The sequence below is a fragment of the Echinops telfairi genome, unplaced genomic scaffold, assembly GCF_000313985.2.
Source record: "Echinops telfairi isolate 266 unplaced genomic scaffold, ASM31398v2 ScPeMD7_7424;HRSCAF=8462, whole genome shotgun sequence".
NCBI lineage: Eukaryota > Metazoa > Chordata > Mammalia > Afrosoricida > Tenrecidae > Echinops > Echinops telfairi.
Window position 1 is genome coordinate 59917460 of NW_022111324.1, and position 25059 is coordinate 59942518.

At 41.0% G+C, this 25059-nt stretch overlaps 1 protein-coding gene across 8 annotated transcripts in view; it reads left to right on the forward strand.

Annotated features, from left to right (window-relative positions):
* Positions 1 to 25059, forward strand: part of RPS6KC1 (ribosomal protein S6 kinase C1) — a 219558-nt gene that overhangs the window by 43418 nt on the left and 151081 nt on the right. For 7 of the 8 annotated variants that reach the window (XM_004699883.4, XM_045298271.1, XM_045298273.1 and 4 more), the window contains exons 4-5: positions 6623 to 6738; positions 13662 to 13755. In XM_004699883.4, the coding sequence (XP_004699940.1) occupies positions 6623 to 6738; positions 13662 to 13755 (210 nt within the window). Of the gene's footprint in view, positions 1 to 6622; positions 6739 to 13661; positions 13756 to 23905; positions 23927 to 25059 lie in introns of those variants that run through there. The other variant, XM_045298272.1, reaches the window with a different exon arrangement.

Genomic DNA, 25059 nt, shown 5'->3' on the forward strand with positions numbered 1-25059 from the left:
TCATATCTTACAACGTCTGACGTCTCCCTTCACCCACTTCTCCGCTGTCCATCCCCCAGGGAGGAGGTTATATGTAGATCCTTGTAATCTGTTCCCCCTTTCTCCCTCACCTTCCCTCCACCCTCCCGGTATCACACTCTCACCACTGGTCCTAAGGTGTTCATCTGTCCTGGATTCCCCGTGTTTCCAGTTCCTATTTGTATCAGTGTACATCCTCCGCTCCAGCCGGATTTGTGAGGTAGAACTGGGATCATGATAGTGATGGGGAGGAAGCATTTAGGACCTAGAGGAAAGTTGTATGTATCATCATTGCTATATTGCACCCTGACTGGCTCGTCTCGCCTCCTCTCCGCAGCCCTTCTGCAAGGGGATGTCCAATTGCCCACAGATGGGCCCTGGGTCTGCATTCCGCACTCCACCTCATTCACAATGCTATGATTTTTTGGGTCTTTGATGTCTGATACCTGATCCCTTCAACGCCTTGTGATCTCACAGGCTGGTGTGCTTCTTCCCTGTGGACTATGTTGTTTCTCAGTTAGATGGCCCCTTGTTTATCTTCAAGCCTATAGGACCCCAGACTCTATATCTTTTGATAGCTGGGCGCCATCAGCTTTCTTCACCACATTTACTTATGCACCCTCTATGTCTTCAATGAAAGGTTTCTTATTCTACTAAGTGAGTGATTTATCTCTCTCAACATCTTTTTCAGTCCATTGATAATACTGGATGTCTGCAGTGAACCTTGCAGGCAGCAGCTGTGGTTATGTAGAGGATTGTTGATTGATCATCTATCTTTTTTAGCTCTTCTCCCATTTTCAGTAAGTAAACCTTCACAGCAAAAGAGTTTCACAGAGCTGCCAGATCATTTGGTGACTGTTCTGTATTATAGTGAAAAGACGTGCGTAGTGAAATTAGATGGATAGAGAAGGAAGGACTACAAGTAGTCCCCAGGTTATGTTCTGACCAGTGTATTTAAGAATTTGTAGGTGAGTCTGAACAGGTGTGTACTGTTCTTAGGTAGCCTTGCTTTAGTGCAGGGCCGGGGAACATCGGGTCCTCAGTCACCAATGAGCTGACATCACATGCCTCAGGCAAAGAAAGCAGTTCTAGCTGTCACATTTTCACGGCCATCGAGTTGATGCTGACGCACAGTGACTGTAGACAGGGTAGAACTGTGTCTGTGAGTTTCCTGGACTTTAACTCTTTGTGGGAATACAAAAACCCATCTTTCTCACTTGGAGTGGCTTGTGGTTTCAAACTGCTGACTTTGCGGTTAGCAGCCCAATGCATAACCACTATGCCACCAGGGCTCTTGTAACCTTCATGTTAGGGTGAATTAATTCAATGTTTGACCAAATGTTGCAGGCTATTCTTTTTCTTCCATTTACTATGAATACACTGCACAGCTTAGAAGAAAAATAAGCTAAATTTAAGGTTGCTCACCTTTGAAAATTGTATCATACTCTGCTAATGATAAATAAAGAATTCCCAACAATGAAATTTTAACACAACAATTTCATCAACAGATCTCTGAGCTTTGTTTCTAAAGAGGGTTAGAAGAATTCTTATGTGTGCAAAGTTCTGAGAAGTCCAGACTGTCCAAACTTTGAATTGAAGTCCTTATTTTGATTTTTCTTTACTTACAGACAGGTAGGTATATATAGGGTTGTTGTAATAATGAAACAAATGTGAAATCTACTGTAAAGTTGCACAAGGCTGAAAAGTGTTGCTCCATCTTCTACTATATAAATATGTGACTTCACAGGTTAGTAATGCTGTTAGTGTTTTTGTTAAGTTGGAATTATCCCAAGCATGCCTAAGACCTCTCTTTAACGCCGGATCTTCAAGTGTTTTCCACAATTCTTTATGTTCCTTTTCTATGTTTTTCTCGCGTTGATGAGTATATGGCTTGTATGTGGCTGTCAGCTGTCAAACGTGGTGCTGTTCATTTCCATAAACACCTTCAAGACATTGTATATGAACGACATAGTCACCAGGTTCCAACGTGTTTTCAAAGTCCCGTACAGACACTTTTGGACTACATGTTTTGGGCCCAAACTCCATTAATCTCCTAATAGCTGTTTCTGTGAGAGAATGATCTTTCTCCAGAAACCTGTACTATGCAATATGCCAGCTGAGCATGGAAGAGTGATAAGTTCCTGACAGTGTGTAAAGGGATCACACTTTCACCATGAACTGTTTATGTTCTGTCTTAAGAGGTAAAGCAAAGCCATTGATGATACTGCCTAAATTTCTAGCAGCTCAGATACTCCATCAAAGTGTTCTGTATCATAAACAAACTTTAGAAAAAGATTGTGAATCTGTGTTTGGATAAATGCTCAAGGCCAAGAAACGTGCTGTACATTCTGTGTGAGACTGTTTTTCAGAAGTCCCGTTCCCGAGAGTCTTCACTGTCCCAAAGCTCCAAAAGCTGTGGTGCACATTTCTGATCAATGCTGGGTTGGAATTCTTGGCTTTCCAAAAGTCAGGTGAAAAATTCACATACAAGCTGTAAGTGTGGCCATGGTCAGGCGTAATTTGATGATTTTGTCTGGCCTGTGAATGATGTTATAAATATCCAGATGGCTCTTGGCAGAGAATAAAATGTTCCCCACCCTTACTTTAGTGCAAGAAGGGAGCACTGGTGGTGTGGTGGGCTATGCATTGGGCTGCTCACAGAAAGACCAATGGTTCAAAACCATCAGCTGCTCCACAGGAGACAGAGAAGCCTCTGCTGGAGTCTTTCTACTCCTGTAAAGATTCACAGTCCCAGAAACCCACAGGGGCCATTCTACTCTGCCCTACAGTGCTGCTGGGAGTTGCAGTGAGCTTGCCTTGCAGCTTTTTTGGAGTGTCAGTGCAAGAGAAGGCTCGAAGCCCTTTCAGTGATGTGAAAGCTGCACGTGCAGCAAAAGAATGTGACTGAGGAAGAATTTGAATTATAAACGGGTCGGTGTAATCATTTTAAAGTGAGAGCAGATTTATGTAACACTAACGAGCTTCTAGGAGGCCTGGTTGGCACAGTGGTGATGCGTTGGACTGCGAAGCACAAGGTCAGTCATCCTAAATTGCCAGCCATTCCTTTGGAGAGAGATGGGGCTTTCTACTCCCATGAAGAATTACAGTCTCAGAAACTCCAGGGGCAGTTCTGCCCTGCCCTGCCCTATAGGGTTGCTGTGAGTTGGTTTTGACTTGTGGCAGTGAATTTGGTTTGGGTTTTTAAAAAAGTTTGTAGGATTTGTCAATGAAATGAACAACCCAAGGAGTGCCTGTTTATTAGCATTGTGATTTTGTACAAATTCTTAACATTTGATGTCCGTTTTCTTATTGGTTGAATGAGTATAATCTACTCTTCTGAGGATTGTATCTGTATTGTGTCTAGCTCAGACTTTTAAAATATGTGCTATGATTAGCTATTATCTACAGTTCAGTTACTTTACCATTTCTCTAATGTACCATGCTCTCTGTGTCTTGTGCCTCTAGTAATTTTGCACTGCTCCACAGTGGACATTTCTGGGTAGCCTTCCAGACTTTTAGAAGGAGTCCTGGTGGCGCAGTGGTTAAGTACTCAGCTGCTGGCCCAACAGTGGCTCTTGGGAGAGAAGTGTAGTAATCTGTGTTTTAGGCGGAACTTGGGAACCCTCATGAGTAGTGGTTACACATTGGGCTGCTCACTGTAATGCCCGTGGTCTAAAACCACTAACGTTCCAGGGGGAAGATGAGGCTTTCTACTCCCATAAAAAGTGATAGCTTTGGAAATCCGCAGGGCAGTTCTCCCCTGACCTATAGGATTGCAGTGAGTTAGAATCAAATCGGTGGCAGTGAGTTTTTTTTTCATTTGTTAGCTTGTTTTGCACAGCAAATGTACATTCTCCTGTACTCATTTTTATAGAACTTACTCTGTGCCTGTGATTACAATTTTTACAATGTGTCAGCATTCTCATTTTCATTCTGCTTGTTCTGCTTCTAATGATCGAGCTTCCCGTTCCATCTTTATCTTTTCATTCTTTGCTTTTGAGTAAATATTAACTATTTAGTCTCAGGTAGTTAATTGTTTGAGAGAGGTCACATTGCCCATGGGTGATACTGCTTATTTTATAAGCCAATCTATTATTTGGCTAAAAGGTAACCTACAGAAATAACGTAAAATCCAAGTTAAGAGGTAATTTTAGGGTAATAATCTTAGGAGTTCCTTCAGCTTCTTTCAATCAGTATAATCAGACTGGAGCATTTTAGGAATTGGGGTTTTGTTCTGCAATGTTTTCTCATTCTATATAGGATCATCTATTGTGCACCTAGTTCTTCTGACCTCAAACTAGAGAGGCGGTAGTTCACATTTACTGTTAGTCCATGGGCTACTTTCGTATTTGAGCCTTTGATTTCCCTTCCTTTTCTTTCGTTCTACAGGAATAGAGACCAATAATAGTATATTAGATGGTTACTCATAAGATTTTAAGATAGTGCTGTCCAATCTAGGATATAGAACATTGTCTTGGTGAACTATGATCTACTAGCTGACTAAGTTGTCCCCGGAGAATGTAACATAGTAAATCAACCAAGCAAGTTGTTCGGATATGTGTTGGAATCTTCTGTAACTGTGCCTGCTCTGTGTTTTTTTATGTATATGGATATATGTACAGCTCACACAAGCATGTATATACATAAGTATATAGTTACATATGCATGTGCATTTATCAAATTGTGTGCAATAGATTTACTAAAATTGTCTTTTTTTCCTTACATATTTCATAATTTATTTACCTTGGTTAAGTTGTACTGACTTCACTTATATTTGGTCTTGTCTTTCACATCACCAAAAGTAACAAGTGCCTACAATTTAGAAAATGGTTCTTTCTCCCTCTTCTTTCCATCCTCAGTAACCATCGGTGAACTTCGCTTTCTCTCTCTCGCTCTCTCTCTCTTTCTGTATATATGAAGGAGCTTCAAAAAATTAGTAGAAAAATGGAATTGAAAGATAATGGGATTTTTCTACAAACTTTTTGAAGTCTTTTCATATAATTGGTTCATATATCATGGCCAGAACTTACTCCCTTTTATACCACACCCAACTGCAAGGCAAGCTGGAAGCTGTAGTCTTTTGTGGCTTTTATGTGCTCACTTAAAAATTGGGAATTAAAAAAAAAAAAAGGGAATTGTTTCCCTAAAGAAGAAGATACAGTCTTTTCAGCAACAAGTAGTAGTATAGTAGAAATTAGCAGCCTTCTGTTTGACTGCCACTCGTGCCATGCTCTCAGTGTATAGGTCAGCTAAGGGGCCCTGGGCTCTTTAGAGAGGGTGATAAAAATTGCAGACTCATTAAAAAAGTAGGAAAATATACATGTAGACATAGGCATGGAATTTTGCATGAGTGTCATCATTGAGTCCCATCCATCCTAAGAGGGCTTATAGACCCACAGTTAAGAATTCCTGTGAGGGGGCTTCAGAAAGTTCGTGGAAAATGGAATGAAAAGATAACGGAATTTTCCCATAACCTTTTTTGTAGCCTCCTTGTACAATCAATAAAACTTTGTTGCTGTATTCTGCATGCAAGGGACTATGATGGTACTTGAAGATTTAAAGGCACCACGGTAATAATTTATGAAGATCCACACAGCTGGTGGAGATAGAGCTAAGCTAGTCTCGGCGCCCTCAGTCTGTCCTTTCCTTACTGTCTGGCCTTACTGTGGCCTAGGCACTTCCCATCAACACGAGACGCAGTGAACTTAAAAGCATTTTTGTTAATTTTTTGCCTTGAGCCATATAACTAGGACTCTGTTTGTGCCTCAGTTTTCTGTTAGCACATTGCAAAGCTACTTAAAATATTTAAATATGTGATGATGTGACTGTTTTGATTTTGTGTTTGTTAAACCTGTATTGCAATCAGTCTGAAATCTGGCATGTGACAAATGTTCACTGAGGTAGTTTGACCTCAGAGCAGTACAAAATGATCATATTTGAAAATGTCTTATCAGCATGCAAATGATACATGTGTCATTTTTTGACATTTGTTGAAAACCACCTTTGGATCCCCTTGTAAAGCAGAACTCTCTGGCTCCGGTGTGTTCTTTTCTCTCACAAGCACGCTGTTACACATGCTGACAGCAGCACACATGGAATTTAGCATAAAAGCTCTTTGCTTCAAACTGAGGTTTCTGACCCCACTGATACACAGATGTTCTCATAATTTCCTCTCTTCAGCTTGTTTATAAATTAAAAAGAAAAAAAAGTAGAAAAGGGAAAATTGTATGAGTAATTACAGTATTAAATTGGTATAGAAAACCATTTTGAGTTCTTTAAAATTTTCTTTTCAACTTTAGTTTCAAATCACCAGCTTTCTAAATGGGAACTCTTACATTTATTGGCTGCAGATGATGAATACACCCTTTGTTTATCAGTTGACACCGTTGCTTCCTGTTTTATCAGGAGCATTATTTTCTTTTCTGGTCAGAATACGGCTGGCTCTCATTGGGGAGACTCGCTTTGACTTCAGAAGGTTGCATAGTAAGACAGCAAAGAGGCAATGAAAGGCCTGCTGCTGCCGCTGCTTTCTGATCGTTGGAAATAAGCTATCACCACATTGTGTTTGATCACTCCTGAAGTGCCAATTCTTATTCAATTTTAGGACGCTTTGATGAAACGGTTATTGAAGAAAGAAGACAGTGTGCTGAAGATCTGCTGCAGTTCTCTGCAAACATCCCCTCTCTCTATAACAGTAAACAACTTGAAGATTTTTTCAAGGTTTGGTAATCTTTCTGGACTATTTTATTGACTATTTTGTTTTCTAATGTGTAGTTCAAGCAAGCGTCAAAATGTTTTTCCCAAGTAAGAAAACGTTTGTGTTTATATAATGTACGTCCAATCTAGTAGCTAAGTAGCAATATCTATGGCATATCTTGCAATTTTAGTGTAGAAATGTATTATATTTTTGATTTATAGATGTTAAAGTTTTTATACCAAGGAATAGTTAGAGATGATTGAATTCATGCCATTATAATTGAAGCACCTTAAAAAAATTATGTACTGGGCCCCTCTACTTGAGCCATCTTTCAGTGGCAGACTTCTCTTTGTGATACAGACCACTGCTTGCCTGTGGGTGCTGTTGAGTTGGCTCTGCCGTCGTGCAGTCGAAGGAAATGGACAGTGGAAGGAAACACTGCTGCAGCCTGGGCCGTCCTTTGCTTATGGCGGAGCCCTTTGCTGCAACCACTGGCTCAAGGCACTTTTTTGAGCTTCCTCCTCTTTTTAATCAACTTTCTTTTCTGCTTTCCCAAGCAAGATGTCTTTTCCCAGGCACTTATCTCTCCTGAAAACATGTCCGAAATAGGTGAGGTGCAGTCTTGCCATTCTTGCATCTGGAGCGTTCTGTCTGTACTTCTTCCAAGACAGGTTTACTTGTTCTTTCTTTTTTTAAATAAATACTTTTATTGGAGGCACTTACATATCTTATCACAATCCACACATTCATCCATTATGTCAAGCACATTTGTTCATATGTTGCCATCATCATTTTCAAAGCATTTTCTTTCAACTCGAGCCCTTGATATCAGCTCCTCGTCGCCCCCCCCATGAACCCTTGATAAGTTATAGATTATTATTATCATATCTCACATTGTCTTCTGTCACCCTTCACTCACTTTTCTGTTGTTTGTCCCCCTGGGAGGGGGTTATATGTTGATCTTTGTTATTGATTCCTCCTTTCTCCCTCCACTTCCCCTTATCCTCCTGGTATCTCTGTTCTCATTATTGGTCCTGAGGGGTTTATCTATCCTGGATTCCCTGTGTTGTGGGCTCTTATCTGTAGCGGTGTGCCTGTTCTGGTCTAGTCCTATTTGTAAGGTAGAATTGAGGTCATAATAGGTGGAGAGGGAAGCATTAAAGAACTAGAGGAAAGTTGTATGCTTTATCAGTGTTATACTGCACCCTGACTGGCTCGTCTCTTCCTTGTGACCCTTCTGTAAGGGGATGTCCAATTGTCTACAGATAGGCTTTGGGTCTCCACTCCATGTGCCCGTCCCCCACCGCCCCCCCTTCACATTGGTATGATTTTGTTCTGGGTCTTACATGCCTGATACCTGATCCCATTGACACCTCGTGGTCACACAGGCTGGTGTGTTTCTTCCATGTGGGCTTTGTTGCTTCCAGCTAGATGGCCACTTGTTTATCTTCAAGCCTTTAAGACCTCAGGTGCTATATCTTTTGATAGCGGGGCACCATCACCTTTCTTTACCACATTTGCTTATGCACCCGCTTTGTCTTCAGTGATGGTGTCAGGAAGGTGAGCATCACAGAATGCTGGGTTATTAGAACAAAGTGTTCTTATGTTGAGGGAGTGCTTGAGTAGAGGCCCAATGTTTATCTGCTACCTTATTTCTTAACACATATATATAAGTACATAGATCTATTTATCTATCATTATATATAAATATATTTACATATGTACATGTCTGCATTTAGGCCTCTATAAATGTCCTTTGCCTCCTACTTCTTTCCTCTTGTCCCTCAATCATGTTCGGCCTTCATTCGGGTTTAGTAATTCCTCACTGTTACATTGCCCTTGATTAAGCCCCACTAGGCATCCTATGTCCTTCTCTCTATAGATTTTAGTTTACTTGTTGTTCCCTTGTCCCTCCTTTGGATGACTTTCCCCCTCCTTTCTCCTACCTCCTCTTTTCCAGTGTGCCCCTGGAATCATGTGTCCCATGGTTTTCGTCTCCGAATTGTCTATCCCACCTATCTTATCTAGATAGACATGCAGGTTCATTAATAAGCGCAAAAACCAGGCAACGCCAAACAAAACAGCAAAGGAAGACAAAACCTACAAAACAACAACAACAACAAAACCAAACCAAAATAACAACAAAAAGAAAGCCAATGACAAAACAGGGAAAGCCTACAAATGGTTCCAGGTCTGTTTTTCAACCTTTAGGAGTGTTTTCCAGTCGAGTCTGATGGGGTACCACACTCTGTCCCCAATGTCTATTTTTGGTATTCCCTGGGGACTTCACTGCTTTGTTCCCTTGCTACTCTGTTACATGTCCTTAGTGTTTCGCTCCATTGTGAAGGGGTCAGATCAGGCACAATTCCTGCACTATGTCTCCAGTGTTGTCTCCCGTAGTGCTATGGTTCAGTGAGGGACGTTGTGTCTCATGGTGGGGCTGCCCTATGGTCCTCTCTGTGCATTGCCTGCTCTGAGCAGGAATATCGTCCTCCGGGATTGGTGGGCCAGGATGTGTTCCCCTCACTCTCCACCCCTCTTCCTTTCTCCTGTGTGCTCTGACCAGACGCGCCCCTCTCCCCAAGCTGTAGCTTCAGTGCTGTCCTCTGACATGCATTCTTCTGGTTGGGTGGGTGTGGGGTGGGTGGGGTTATTCTTTTAACAGTCAAAAGTACTTTCAATATTCTCTGTCAACACCATAGTTCAAATTCAATTCTCTGTGGCCTTCCTTATTCATGGGCTCACTTTCACATGTGTCTGAGGTGATTGAAAATTCTACTCTATGTTAAATTGTTTAAACTTATTAAGTTATCTAAACTCACTGCCATCAAGTCCATTCCTGATTCTTAGTGACTCCCTGTGCGTTTCTGAGACTATACCTAAGTTCACAGGAGTAGAACGCCCAGTCTTTCTCCCAAGGAGGTGCTGGTATTTGAAAGAATAGCAGAAACAGCAGACAGTATAATTTTGTAGAAGTAGTCCAATACAAATTACATTAACTGAGATCATTGGCTGTGTTCTAAGTTTCTTGGCATGTAATGTTTTAATTCTAAGACCACTTGAATTGTTCCCACTTTTGTGAAATACTACTTTTTAAAAATATAGTTTCTATTCTCCACTCCATGAGACACAGTAATCAAAATTTCTTTTAATTCCTTAATCATGATTTGCTTAATTTCTTTAAACATACTTTTAATAAGTCCAGCCTTGTATGCATAACATCTTGACTCCCTCAGAGATGGTGTCTATTGACTGAAATTTTTCCTGTGCGTGAGTCAAACTCATACTCCTCGTTCCCCCCTTCTTGGCATGGTGTGAAATCTTTTTCTTTAAAACTTGAAATTGTCAGTAATGTAGTAAGTCTAGGAGCCCTGGTAGCGTAATAGTTACACACTGGGCTGCCAACTGCAATGTCAGCAGTTAGAAACCAACTTCCAAAGGAGCAATACAGGACTTTCTACTCCTGTAAAGAGTTTCAATCTTGGAAACTCATAGTGGCAACTCTACTCTCTTTAGGGTTGCCATGGGTTGGCATCAACTCCATGGCAGTGAGTGAGTTTGTTTGTTTATAGTAAGTCTGGTTCTGACCCTCCACCCCCCACCCAGATTTGGTGTTGCCATTTTTTTGCTAGTTTATTTAAATGGTAATATATCTGTGCCAAATTTGTAGAATCTCTTTGCTCTGTATCCTGTGATTGCTAATAGCTCAGTTTTAAAAGATGTATTTATTTTTAAGCCTGGCTGTTTAGGGTTTAGCCTTGTATTAGTACAGCTTAGCAGGCAGCCAGTTAATCATTGCTTGCATGTAAACCAGGTGCTAATGATCTACATATAACCCCTTCTGGAGGGGACGGACATCAGAAAAGTGGGTGAGGGGAGACTTCGGACAGTGTAAGACATGAAAAACTAATAATGATTTATAAATTATCAAGGGATCATGAGGGAGGAAGGGGGAGAAGTGAGGGGGAAATGAGGAGCTGATTCTGAGGGCTCAAGTGGAAAGGGGGTGTTTTGAGAAGGATGCGGGGCAATGAATGTACAAATGTGCTTGACACAATGGATGTATGCATGGATTGTGAGAAGAGTTGTAAGAGCCCCCAGTAAATGATTTACAAAAAACAAACAAACAGAACAGTTCAGTCCTGGCTGATGGAAACTAGGGTGGTTGGTATTGCATAGCAACCAAATCTCTTCAGTGCTGATTTTGATCTGAAAACAGGCAGCGGTAGTCAGCTCAAAGATGGTCTCCTGTTGGCATATGTTCATGGCGACATGGTCCACCACCATTTTTGAGCTGGGTACCACTGCCTATTTCCTTTTCAGGTCAGAATTTGATGTTCATGAGGTCTGGTTGCTGTGCAATATATATTTTGCCCTTGTTTCTGTCAGCCATGACTGAACCAATTTGATCCTGTTTGAAATTGTAGCTTAAACATCTCATTTCATTAAAATTTCTCTTTTATACTAATCATTCTTTTTGTGTCTGGAAATTCAGCCTTCCCCAGCATTTACTGTGATTGCTCGCATTTCTCCTGTGTGTATGTACAGGCTCATGGTCTGTCCGGGAGAGCATTGCTAGTGCTGTGAGGTGCTGTTGAGTCCGTTCCCACCTTGGCTACCTGTCTGTGTTCAACAGAACAAACAGTTCTTGGTTCTGCACCATCCTCCAATGGAGCTTACATTGGAAGCCACTGTTGCAGCTACTGCGTCAGCCCCTCTTGTCAGGACCTCCTCTTTTTTGCTGCCCCGCTACTCTACCAAATATAATCTTGCAAATGCTTGGCTACTACGTACTTTAAGTTTGTAGGTTTGAGTCTGCCCAGAGGTACCTTGGAATAAAGGTCTACCGATCTACTTTAGAGACATTATCCATTGCAAACCCTGTGCAGCACAGTTTGAACACACGTGAGTTCGAGCTGACTCTATGGCTGTTATTTTTGGCATCTTTCTGTTAAATTTCTGTACTGTTAACCAATATGTGGACTGCGGCTTTAAGTTAGGGGATCCATCTTTCTTCTTATTTCTTTGCCACCAAGAATGACCATACTGTTTGACAAGTTTTATTTTTTCCTTCTATTTTGTACTTATCTCCAAATCAGGTCAGCTCCCTCTGGAGATAAATTGTAGATCTGATGATTTTTAAGGCTTGCTGCCCCATGTGATTACTATGCCATTTCAAGTGGGATGGGAGAACACAGAGTCTCAGACTTCTTTCCTGGAGTTCAGTGGCTTTTCAAGAGTAACCACTTCCTCATTTAATTTCTACTTCGGGCCAATGTCTAGAGCCTTTGAGTGATTGTTTAGACAGATTCCTCCAGGGTTCCCCCTCCTGTTTTATCATTGCTTTTTGTGGAAAGGATTTGCTGGTACATTCCACCATACCATAAGTTACCCTTCTCTCTACCTTGATTAGTACCGTATGTACTTGAGTATAAGCTGACCCGAATATCTGCCAAGGCACCTAATTTTCCCATAAAACGGCATAAAAAATGTGCTGAAAAACTCACCTTATATACGAATATATACGGTAATCACTACCACCAACCAAAAAATTGAGACCTGGTATAATAGGGATTTTTTTTTTTAAACTGGAAACAGGAACAACAAATTTTTAGCATTTCTGAATTGTGGAATAAATAAATTTAAAAAAAGGCCACATGAGATGAAACAGCACATTTTCTTACTGTATCCTGTGTCACCAGAAATCCGGTATTTCATCCCGGAGCAGCAGTCAGTTTACTCACTCTAATTCACTTACAGAATTAAATTATTTTCTGCAGCCAGGAACGACTTTCTACAAATGACTTTCTTCAGAAAGGAAGAAAATATTCCAAAGTTGATTGTGGTGATGATTTCATAACCCTTCTTCATATGTTTGAACTATTGAGTTGTATGATGTGTTCATATAGTTCAATAAAATATTAAAATAATTAAATGACTTCCTGAAGCATTCTATCACATATAACTAAGTAAAATAATCAGTCACTAAGGATACTGAATAATATTCTTTAACTTGTAGTTTTTTCCTTCTTAAGATTTTTCTTTCTCCTACATTTTCCTTGTAAGTATTTTTGATAGATTTAAAACACACCTTTGTAAAAGCCACAAGATCTGAGTGTCATAAATGATCTGCTCTCGGTCACTAACATAAAGGTGTGGGCCTGAGCTCACCTACTGGTGCTAACGAAGGAAGGCAATCTGCTTCCAAAAAGATCATTTCCAAGACCTGTTCTGCTCGAGGACATGTGAAATCTGTTGTTCTTTTTTTAAAGCCACCTATTATAAACATGATAATACTCTGTAATTTTGAAAAAGCATCTGTAATCTTACTATATCTTTCTTTAGGCCTTACACACAGTTTAGGTAACTATTACTCATTTATTACTGATTTCTAAAAATGTTTATATTCTTTTCTTTTTTTTCCTTAAGACGGAAAACCAGTTTAAGAGACTAAAATTATGGGAAACACGGACAAAAGACTAGTGGGCAGGACTAGATGAAACATTCTTAAAGTGTCAAGTTGCCTGGGCGGTCCAGACCAGAGACAGGTCATTGCAGGGGTGGATGGGGACCCCGGATAGAGAAGGCCAGGTGGAGTTTCTGGCTTTCCTGGGGCTGGGGTGGGTTTTAGCTTACTCACCTGACTCTCTTCTCTGGGCAGTGCAGGCTCCTCAGGGCGCAGGTTCAGATGGAGCAGTTCCAGAAAGCCCTGGAAGCCTCATCCTATGCACCCAGAGCCCCTGTAGCAGGAGTATGTTGAGCAGTGTCCCAAGGACACAGCCATCCTCTGTGCTTGAGGAGGGGGCATTGGGTTCCCCAGAAGGTTGCTGAGGAACTAGGAGTTCTCATAAGGCTTGGGGTTGCAAGTGAGGATCCCCAAGAGGGCCTGGGTGGAATTGTTTATACTCCTAATGACATTAAAACACAACTATTCCTGATCTTTTAGGGTGGAATAATTAATGATGGGTCTGAATTGATTGGTCCTCCAGAAGCTTCCTCAGATTCCCTCCTCGAGAGCTTTGCTACAGGAAGTACAGAAGGTAAGAGATTGTACTTTACCCATTTCAGTAGTTTTGATTGCTAAAGACTCTTACTGTATATACTTGAGTATAAGCCGATCCAAATATCAGCCGAGGCACCTAATTTTACCACAAAAAATGCATAAAATGTGCTGAAAAACTCGGCTTATACATGAGTATATATGGCATATTACCAAAAAGCAGAAGGATATAGAATTTGAAGGTATTTAATTGAGTCTTGATATTTTTTCTTTGCATTTTAATGTCACTGATGTGAGGATGAATCTTACATTGATAATCTATATTTAATTGGAAGGTCTTTGTAGTGGTATATAAAATAATGATTTAGTGTGTAATTGCTGGCTTCTTAGACTTGATGACATATTCAGGATCTATTATTGCCTTGTACACAATGCTCCACTAAACTTCACTTCATGTCATGTTCAGCCTTTTAGACATAATGTAACCTTAAGACGTAGTGTAGACTCGTAGATGTAGTGTAACCACTATGCCACCAGGGCTTCTCTAAAGACGAGAATATTTCTCGATTGTTTTTTTATGAGTAACAGGTACGGAAGAAGAGGCAGCTTTATGATTCTAAAGTGAGAGGCAGCCACAAACTCATCGCAATGTTATTTTTGTGAGGGTGTGTACTGATGTTGTACGTCAGCAGTCATACTGATATAAATCTGTTCAAGCCAGTTCTCATCTTGATTGAGTAGGAACAAATTCCTTTCCATTTTGTGGATGTGTGACACCCTTAAGAGCCCTGATGCTGTAGTGGTTGTGCCCACATGGTCAGCAGTTCAAAACCACCAGCAGCTCTGAGGGAGAAAGACTGGGCTTTCTAGTAAACAGTTACGGTCTCCGAAAACCACAAGGATTCCATTTTGAATCAGCATTGACTCCATGGCAGTGAGTTTGGTTTTATTCACACACTTAAAAACTTTTCTTTCGGTGCTATCACATTAAGAATGGTTAGTTGACCTTTTATTTTATCTCATGGTTGTTCCACAACCAAGCAGAAGTCCACTAGTGTTCTGTGTAAAGTATGGGGACACATGTCCAGAGCTCTCCATTGAGCCCCTAACACTTCAGCTCTATCCTGATTCATCCAAGGCCATAAAAAAAACCCAGTGATTTTACTTTATATTCTGGCTTTTTTGGGGGCGGTGAGGGAAGGTAGGCAAGGGGATTCCGATCTTGACTTTGTTTTGATCCGGGATTCTCCTTAGGCTTTGGAAAATTTACCCCCTGCTTGGAGTCTCAATATGATTCCCTTTCTAAAACTAGTTTCCTTGAGAAAGGGACTTGTCTTCGTTGGGTCTAGTGCTGTTGTAACAGAAATACCACAGTGAATGACTTTAGCAGATACATTTATGCTCCCACAGTGTAGGAGGTCAGAAGTCTGAATTCAGGGCATCAGTTCTAGGTGAAAGCTGACTCCTGTGGGCTCACAATGTCGGAGGAAGGTCCTTGTCGCCTTTCAGCACCTGTGGGCCTGATGTTCTTTGCAGATCTCCATATGTCTTGGCATTCATCTCTCCCTGGACCTAGAAGGTTCTCAGTGCAGGAACCCTGGATCCAAAAGACATGCTCTACCCTGGCTCTTCTTTCTTAGTGGTAGTAAGGTCTCTTCGTCTCTGCACGCTTCTCTCTTCTTTGATCTTTTGTGAGATAAGAGCTGATGCAGGCCTCACCCGAGGGAAACTTTCCTTTCATTTCAAAAGGCCTGTGACTTGAATAAGGGTCTTGTATCTCACCCTAATCCCGTATAACTGATTGGCTGATCAAATAGGGCACGTCATGGGGGGATAACGATATCATTACATAATTGCCACACTGTATTTTTACCTAACTGCGAAACCACTGAGAATCCTGGCCCAGCCAAGCAGACATACATTTTTAGGGGACACAATTTAATCCATGACATGACTCTTGTGGGATAACCTGATCTTATTGTTGTAGTATTAAATTAAAAAGATGGCGTGGGGGAGTGGGATGCCAGCCCCCACCCGCTGCTACTACTATTACTACTACTCGGATTCAGTAATGCACAATTGTACGGTTGAGATATATAAGTATTATATTAAAGTCATCGAGAGCATGAGAGGTAATACAATAATACAGTCAGACATATTCCATGATAGCATTGCTCACCTCAGCCTAGCTTGGTGGTCCACGTGGAGAGAGGGGGAAGGGAAGGAGGGTAAGAGAACAAGGGAGAGGGGAGTGACCAGGGAGTGAGCAGCAAGGAGCTCAGAGTCAGAGAGGAGAGATCTATATTGCTGACTCACACCTATATACCTTTTGGAGGCATGCCAGCCCACTAATTACAGGTAGAGACATATATCACAGGGAGGAGCTGCACTATAGGTTACACAGCAATGAGAGGGTGGTCTAGGGGGTGGTCTCTGGGTCTCCATAGGAACCATTATCAGTAGGGTGGAAACCCCTCCTACAGGAGCCCTTCCATTGTCCCCAGATGCAGGGAGCAGGCCCACCCCTGTGGAGGGATGAGACAGCAGTCTGGTAACTGATTGCCTTCAGGGGAGGGAATGCCTGCGCATCCGACCTCCCCCCACATATTGTGTCAGAATGCTCTTACTCCTGAGAAAGAGAGGAGTGGTGCTTTCCCCTGTAAAATGCTCAGATCCTGTGACATCCTACAGAGGACAGAGTATTCAATGCAGAGCGTGCCCTGGTGGTGCAGTGGTGAAGTGCTCAACTGCTAACAAAAATGCCATTGGCCTGAATCTGCCAGTGCTCCGTGCGAGACAGCGTGGCAGTGTGCTTCCATAGGGATGGAGATGACAGCCTTGGGCCCTGTGGGGCATCTCTAGTCCCTAGGGGGTGGAGTCAACTTCATCATCATTGTTTTCTTCTTCCGACGAAGAGTACAGTTCTTGGAAAGGCAGGATGTTTCTTTCTCCTTTAGCTTTTTCACACGGGAACTTAGGGTGTGTGATTGGAGAGGGTTATATTCTGGTGGCTATCCAGAATAAGCTTATGTTGATAGACGGAGTCCTCCATGTTGAGAGACGGGATAACCACGGGCCGGGGGCCATACTGTGCTGGATTCTGGGACAGGTAAGGAAGGAACATGATCAGTAGGAACGACTTCCTGGGAGAGAGTTCAGGGTAAAGAGGTAAGTGCATTAGTTTTATAAGAAATATGACCTAAAGCTAAGGCGAGCATGTAATTTTCTGTCCACATTGGGACACTGCTGAGAATTAGAGGAGGCTGTTGACAACTAGACGAAAAGAGCTGCATCAAGACTCCTTGAGCAAAGTGGACAGTCTGGGTTAGCTGGTGAAAAGTCACTGTGTCAGGGTTTATCTTGGACGTTTAAAAGAAGCAGGTTTTTCTTGGAAGGATATATCTTTCTTTTAACTTTTATTAATTTTTATTTTAAGCTTAATTTATTCCCAAGCCATACGTTTTTGCTTCTTCAGTGTCTTCTGGGGCATCTTTTACTTCTGTGCAACTTCCTCTTCTGGTTTAGGACCAATTTGTGCCTTCTCAGTAAGGATTATTTCCGAGTGGCAAGGGAGCTCATGTAGGGGTTAATCTGACCATGAGTACTGCGTGTTCAGTGGCAGGTTTTAGGGGCTTTGTTCACGTGGATGTGCTCAATGACCACAAAATCCATCTCTAAACCTTAAGTTCAGCATGATTTCCTGTATTTTTAAGTATGTGCAGCAAAAATTCACTCTTTTTGGGCCACTGACCCCATGTCCATGAATATTTGGCTTGGACACATCCACTAACTCTGCCATTGTAACAGTGGAATAACACACTGCTTCTGCCAAGTGACACCGCTCAGATACTTATTTGATGGCTTTCTGGATATACATGCTCTTGAGGGACCCAAGGATTTGACCCTCTTGATTTGCATGATTTTATGGGGTTTTTGGATTTAAGGGATTAGCCAACCATTTTCACAGATCATGTTGGGCTGTGACGGGAAGCGGTGGATGTGCCTTTCTTGGATAAGATAGATCTTTCTTTACAGGAAGGTGCTCTTCTAATGTTGAGAGAAACTGGCGCTGTGTCGTTTTTAAAAAGCTCAGAAAAAGACAGAACATGTAGATACAGTGCTGGTATTTTATCCTGTCACTACATCATTTTGTTCCTATACATTACAATCTTGAAGAATGAAAGACTTGGACGTGGAAGTGCTGTTAGTGCTTACCCGCCCCCCCACCCCCCTCCCACCCCCAAGCCTTTATGCCTGGCTAATGAATCCTGCTGAAAGACACTCTGTTGACAAATATAAATAAATCAAAGTGTCAGACAGCCTGCCAGTTCATTGTTATGTGAGAGGGGAAAATGGCTTTTAAATATCATGAGATTGTCTGGTGTAGTGAGCAAGTGGAAGATTTACTTTCATCCCTAAAAGTCTACAAACCCCAGGGACAACCAGAGGTGTGGGCATTTAGTAGCAACGAAGCCGGCGGCCAGCCCAGTCACAGTATGCAGTGTCCCGGAGGGTGGTAAAGGGATGGGGACTAGCTGTGGCTTGGACTTCGAATCAGAATGTGACGAGGTGATTCACTCCATAACAGCTCTTCAGTGTGTAGTATTTTAAATGGTATTTAGAAGGTGAGTTGTCATTTTTTGTATATACTCATGATCTAGCTTGTCAGTGGAATGAGCCAAAGGGACAGATTTTAATGTATAGACTTGCTGTTTCAAGGTCCTTCAGGTACAGGTAGAAGGACATGGCAAGTAGATCACTTCTGAGAGAACAGATGTAGAGGCTAAGTCATTATATTCTTTTAGTACCTTAAAAATGGGCTTCCTGCATGTGATAGTCCAGGTTGAATAGAGAAATAAATCCAGAGACACTCATATGTGTGTAAGAGAGAACTTTATATCAAAGAGTAATTGTGTATTAAGAAAACATCCCATTCCAGTTTAGTTCAGGTCCATAAGTCTGATATTAGCCCAGATGTCTGATACCAGTCTATAAATTCGATTCAGACTCACGCAATACATGCAGACACCGAATGCAGGAAGGTCACAGGCCAGTGGGTGGAAAGACTTGTCGATTTAGTGGCGGTGGAAGCATCTCAGCACTGGCGTGGGTCTCCGTGTGGCTTCTCCAGCTCGGCTCTGGTTCCCTCAGTGTGGCCCCATGTGTCTTGTCAGCAGGAAGAGGAAGCACAGAGTGCATCTGGTCTCCAGTGAACTATTTATCTCCTTAGTGCCTCCAGATGAGCTAATCAAGGCTAGATTGACAGGCTAGACCCAACCCCTTCGCAAGTTGACAGGAGATATACAAGGGCCACACTGCGTGGTGCAAATGGTTAAGCGCTTGGCTACTAACAGAAAAATTGACAGTTGAAACCCACCCAGAGGTACCTTGTAAGAAAGGCCTGACCATCTTCTTCCAAAAGGTTGTAACCACGAAAACCCTGCGGAGCACATTTCTGTTCTGCAGCACGTGGGATTGCCAGGAGTGGGAGTGGGAATTAATTCAGTGACAAATGAATTAAAGGCAATCAACAAGTTGTAATTAAAAAAAAATCTTTTTATTGGGGGCTCATACAACTCTTACCACAATCCTTACATACATCAATTGTGTCAAGCACATTTGTACATTCATTGCTTTCCTTCATCATTCTCAAAACATTTGCTCTTCACTTAAGCCCCTGACATCAGCTCCTCATTTTTCCCCCTCCGTCCCCGCTCCCTTCTCCCCCATGAACCCTTGATAATTTATAAATTATTATTATTTTGTCATATCTTACACTGTCTGACGTCTCCCTTCACCCACTTTTCTGTTGTCCATCCCCCAGGGAGGAGGTTATATGTAGATCCCTGTAACCGGTTCCCCCTATCTACACCACTCTCCCTCCACCCTCCCAGTATCGCCACTCTTACCACTGGTCCTGAAGGGATCATCTGCCCTGGATTCCCTGTGTTTCCAGTTCCTGTCTGTACCAGTGTATATCCTCTGGTCTAGCCACATTTGTAAGGTAGAATTGGGATCATGATAGTGGGTGGGGGAGGGGGTAAGCATTTAGGAACTAGAGGAAAGTTGTATGTTTCATCGTTGCTATCCTGCACTCTGGCTAATCTCCCCGCGACCCTTCTGTAAGGGGATGTCCAGTTGCCTACAGATGGGCTTTGGGTCCCCAATCTGCACTCCCCTCATTCACAATGATAAGATTTTTTTGTTCTGATGATGCCTGATACCTGATCCCTTCAATACCTTGTGATCACACAGGCTGGTGTGTTTCTTCCATGTGGGCTTTGTTGCTTCTGAGCTAGATGGCCGCTTGTTTACCTTCAAGCCTTTAAGACCCCAGATTCTGTGTTTTTTGATAGCTGGATACCTCAGCTTTCTTCACCACATTTGTTTATGCACCCATTTGTCTTCAGCGATTGTGTTGGGGAGGTGAGCACACAATGATAGGAACAGGTTGTAATTTACCATGAAATGAAAATTTAAAAAACAAAACAAAACAACTTGATTTCTATTTTGTAAAAATTGTTTAAGTTATTTTACAATATGATGGAATAGAGGAAACTCCTTTAAAGTTTCAGAAAATTAATTACTGGTAATTATATTTTAGTAAATGTGAACCTGAAAACTGCAAATTTTTCAGTGAGTTTTTAGACAAAAAAGTTAACATTGTCTTATTTATTAAACATGCAATGTTGATTACTCTTTATCTCTTTTGTTCAAAGACATTGAACTATATTCCCCCTATCTGAACATTTGAGCATGAGGTTGAATGACCTTTTGAGCAACCAAAGATGAAAGAAGGTCTGATTGGTTGTTGACATCATATTTCCATTTCAAACCTCTATCTTTTTGTTGAATGGACTTTAACTATGAAGTTGCTGTGACATTTGTGGAAGCCTGATCAAAACCTGTTAGGTTTCTCCTTATCTGTTGGCCTGTGTGAAGGAGTGTAGGTTGCTTTCGTACAATGCTGGCCTCAGTATTGGGGACTTTGATGCTAGTCTCATCTGGTAACCTGACATTTTCTTTCCTTTAACTAATATGTTATTTGACTTTTTGGGGAGGGATGTTTTCTAGGTATATGCATCAACTAAGAGAAATGGTTAGGTCATTGTAACCACACATCTAAATAGAGAGATCAGCCTCTTATGAATAGCAGCAACATGATGAGAATAATTTATGCTAATGCATTTACATGTAAAAATGATGAAATAGCACATTTTTCACTAATAGTTGACTCTTGAACGATGTAGGGGTTAGAGAGGCTACCACTCCCACCTCTTGCTCTACCTATGGGTACAGTTGAAAATCCAAATGTAAGTTTTACTCCTCCCAAACTTAACTACTTATAGCCCACTGTTGACCGGAAGTATTATTAATAACATAAGCAATCAACATCTATTTTGTTGTTAAATATATTGTCTACTACACCCACATAGAAGCTGCATTTTCAATATGCGATAAAAAGGCATTTCACAAAAAGCACAAGGTTTCTGGCTTGCTGGTGTATCTCCAGCAATGATGTCACAGAATTTCTGTATTTGTTCTACCATGGCCCTTACACTGGATTCCTTTGGGCAACCACAGCTGCAGATCTCCATCTGTGGCTCCTGTCAAGCAATGCCATGTCGTGGCTTTTTCCTGCTTCTTGAGAGCACTTCCAGCATCACCCAAGGCACTTTGTATCGCCCCATGGTGTGATTCCTGGTGTATGGTTTGGCACTAACATGATGAAACAGACATGAAAACTATGAGAGTTACTTACTACTATAATCCAACTTCCTTTGCAGTTTTGGGAGGGAGGTTTTCCCAGGATATCTAACAAGTAAGAGAAAATGATTAGGTGATTGTAACCACAAATCTAAAGAGAGAGATCAACTGCTTATGTGTGAAGTACAAATGCACTGCCATTGGGTTGATGCCGACTCATAGCAACCCTATAGGACGTAGTAGAACTGCCTCTGAGTTTCTGAGGCTGCAGCTTTTTACGAAGTAGAAAGCTTTGTCTTTCTCCTGTGGAGCGACTGGTGGTTTTGAACTGCTGACCTTCTGGTTAGCAGATCAACGTGTAACCACAAGGGCTCCTTTTCTTATGTGTAGTAGCTCTTAAGAGTCAAGAAATTTTTTTCTTTGGAAACAGATAGTTGTGGAAGGATGATTAGTGTTACAGTGTTTTTTGTTTTTGTTTTTAAATCCGTGTAGAAGTGGACCTGTGCAGTTCAAGCCCATGTTGTTCAAGCATCAAGTAGAGATGAGTTGGTGCAAAAATGGACTTGAAAGATAGTTGAATTTTCTCAGGAATTTTTTGAAGCCTCCTTGAATATTAACCCTACATAAAAAGTAAATTATACATATATGTAAATTATATATGTGTATATATATATAAATAATTATGCCTTGTGTGAAATTAGTTTTTCATTCAACATTTTATACATATGTATAGAGCAAATTAGTTTTTCATTCAACATTCTATGCATATTTTGTTTTGTTTTGTAACATTAGTTGCAATTTCCTCTGCGTAACTACAATCTCCCCACTTCCTCGGTTCCCTTATTCATTTGTTCTCTTTTCTGCCCCTTCTGGTCATCTGACTTGTTTTGGGGAAAATGCTGCCAACCTTTTGCCCTGACATGGTTGATTGTTCTGAGTAATAAGAGAAAGTATTCGTAAAGGTCTCCTGGAATAAGAAAACCTTTTTTATTTTTTGCCTGCTTATTTCCTGCTAATTGTAGATTAAGAACTCATTCCTCAAGGCTGATGTTGACAACCGTAGGGACAAGAAAGAATCTAGTAGGCGTGCTTGAAATAGCCAGTTTAGAGTAGATGAGGATGCACATAATGAGGTTAACATCTTTCTGTAAGGGATCTTTTAATTATTTTCAGTACAAGATATGTAAATTAATAGTCATAATTTTTTTCCTTAAGGAGATAAGTATGAAGAATTATAGTTAAACTGCGAGGCTTAAGGGTGCTTATTTTATTGGAAGCACTAGGCAGCTAAATGGCAAAGGCTGTAGTTATTTGAAGGAGCCCTGGTGGCACAGTGATTAAGTATTTGCCTGGTACCCCCAGAGTTTGTTGTTTGTTGATTTGAATCCACCACCTACTCCACAGGAGTAAGATGGGGCAGTCTGCTTCTGTAAAGGTTACAGCTTTGGACACAACTGCAGTGGTAAACTGTGTGGGTTTCCTCAAAAAACGAACACTGAAACTACCTTATGGCCCAGCAGTTCCATCCCTAGTATATAGCCCAGAGATTTGAAAGCAGAGACTTCAAAAGAGACTTGGACAGCAGTGTTCATTGCATCACTATTCACACCTATCTAAGTGTCTATCAACAGATGGGTAGATCAACAAAATGTGGTACATGTCTATAGGGGAACACTACTCAGCCAGTAGAAGAAATGCAGCCTTAATACATGTATGGACATGTGTTATGTCCACTGAAGGCATTGTATTTAGTGAGGTAGGTCAATTGCAAAATGACAAATATTGTATGACTGCATTTTTATAAAATGACAAGAAAAGTCAAATGTGTAGAGAGAGCAAAGTTTATTAGTGGTTACCAGGAGTGGGAGGGAGGGGATTAAGGAGAGGGGAGGGGAAGATCTCATTGATTAAGGTACATTTGCACAACTGATTACTGTAATTGCTGTCAATAAGTTGTGCACCTATAAAAATTGAGTCTATTAAAGATTACGCCTTGGAAACCCTATGAGGCAGTTCTACTCTGTTCTATAGGTCCCTCTGAGTTGTAATTGACTTGATGGCAGTGGGTTTGGTTTTTGGTTTGATAGTTATTTGAGTTAGAAAGTTTGTTTTCTTCTTTTAAATTGGCAGAACCAGTTTAAAAAGGAAAATTTCAGTTGATTGGCCACTTGATAACCTAAATATATATTTAAGACAAATTTAAAGTCTGTGTACCTCATATAATACGACCAAATATAGTAAGTCTAATTAGATCTAATTTAAAGTAGAATTTAGTGCAAATATCCACTAGATGGCACCATGAGAATGCCCAACTCCTTTTATGCAAGGCTTATTCTAGGCTTATAGTATTCAGAGAATGTAAGCCTACTCAGCTTGAAAAAGTTATTTTTTTCCTCTTGAATGCTTATCTGTTTCATTTTTATTCACAGTTCCTTATTACTTGAATTTGTTCTGGTGGGAAGTTTAAAATCAGTAGGAAAAAGGAGCAAGTTATTACTCTGAAGGTAAACATGAATGAGAATGTGGAAGCATGTGTACATATAAAACATTAATTCTTAAAAACCTTAGGACTATTGAGGGTCATATTGGACATAAAGTGTTTAGGACCAGGGTGAGGTAAATACTACAACATTTATGATATCCTATGGGAATGAGGGTTTTACTGTGGAGAGAGCACTAAGAATAATATAATTTAAATCCTTTCTTTTGCAGTTAAGCATTAGCATTTCAGAGAAGTGGAACCATGTGGCCGAGGAGGCAGTGAGAATACATGTGCTGTGTAAAAAGCTTAGTGTGACCTACTCATGTGCTCATAGTGTGTTTGATATGTTGGAGCTTAGAAAAGGCTCTGGAGAGGAACAGAATAAAAAAAAAAGATTAAATACAAGAGGTGCTCAATTCAGACTTCTTTATGGCTTAGAATAGGATAAGTGTTCTGCGGTTTTAATTGTGATGAACGCGTTATTTTCTGAACATGTTCTGATTTTTTACCAAGTATGTACTGGATATTTTGGTGTTCTTGTCATAAGTTGTTTTCAAAGATGACATGGAGTTATGTCCCAAGGATATTGTACAAATGTGAAAGGTAAAGGCATGGTTTTTGTTGAGTAACAATAGCTGTTACTAGAGGATGTGTTGATCTAAAGTGAAGGAAGCGTAATTAGCTTCAATTTTTATATTTATGTCATATGGTCATATTTAGGAAGACTTGTTTTTAAATAGAAGTTGATATGCATGCCTCTCACCTTTGTTCTGCTGCCTGGTTATCTTGCTTTCTGCCTGCAGTCTGAGTCATTGCTACTAGGAAAAGTCTAAATTCACATTCGTTGGCTACGGCAATCTTTACACCTGAGAGCTCAGTGAGAGCTAGCAAAGAATGATGAGGCCATGCCTCCACTCAAGTACTCCCTCAATGCAAGAATACTTTGTTCTATTAAACTGACATTCTATAATGCTCACCTTCCTGACACAACCGCTGAAGACAAAGCGGGTGAATAAGCAAGTGTGGTGAAGAAAGCTGATGGTGCCAGGCTGTCAAGAGATATTGCGTCTGGGGTCTTAAAAGCTTGAAGATAAACAAATGGCCATCTAGCTCAGAAGCAACAAAGCCCACATGGAAGAAGCACATCAGCCTGTG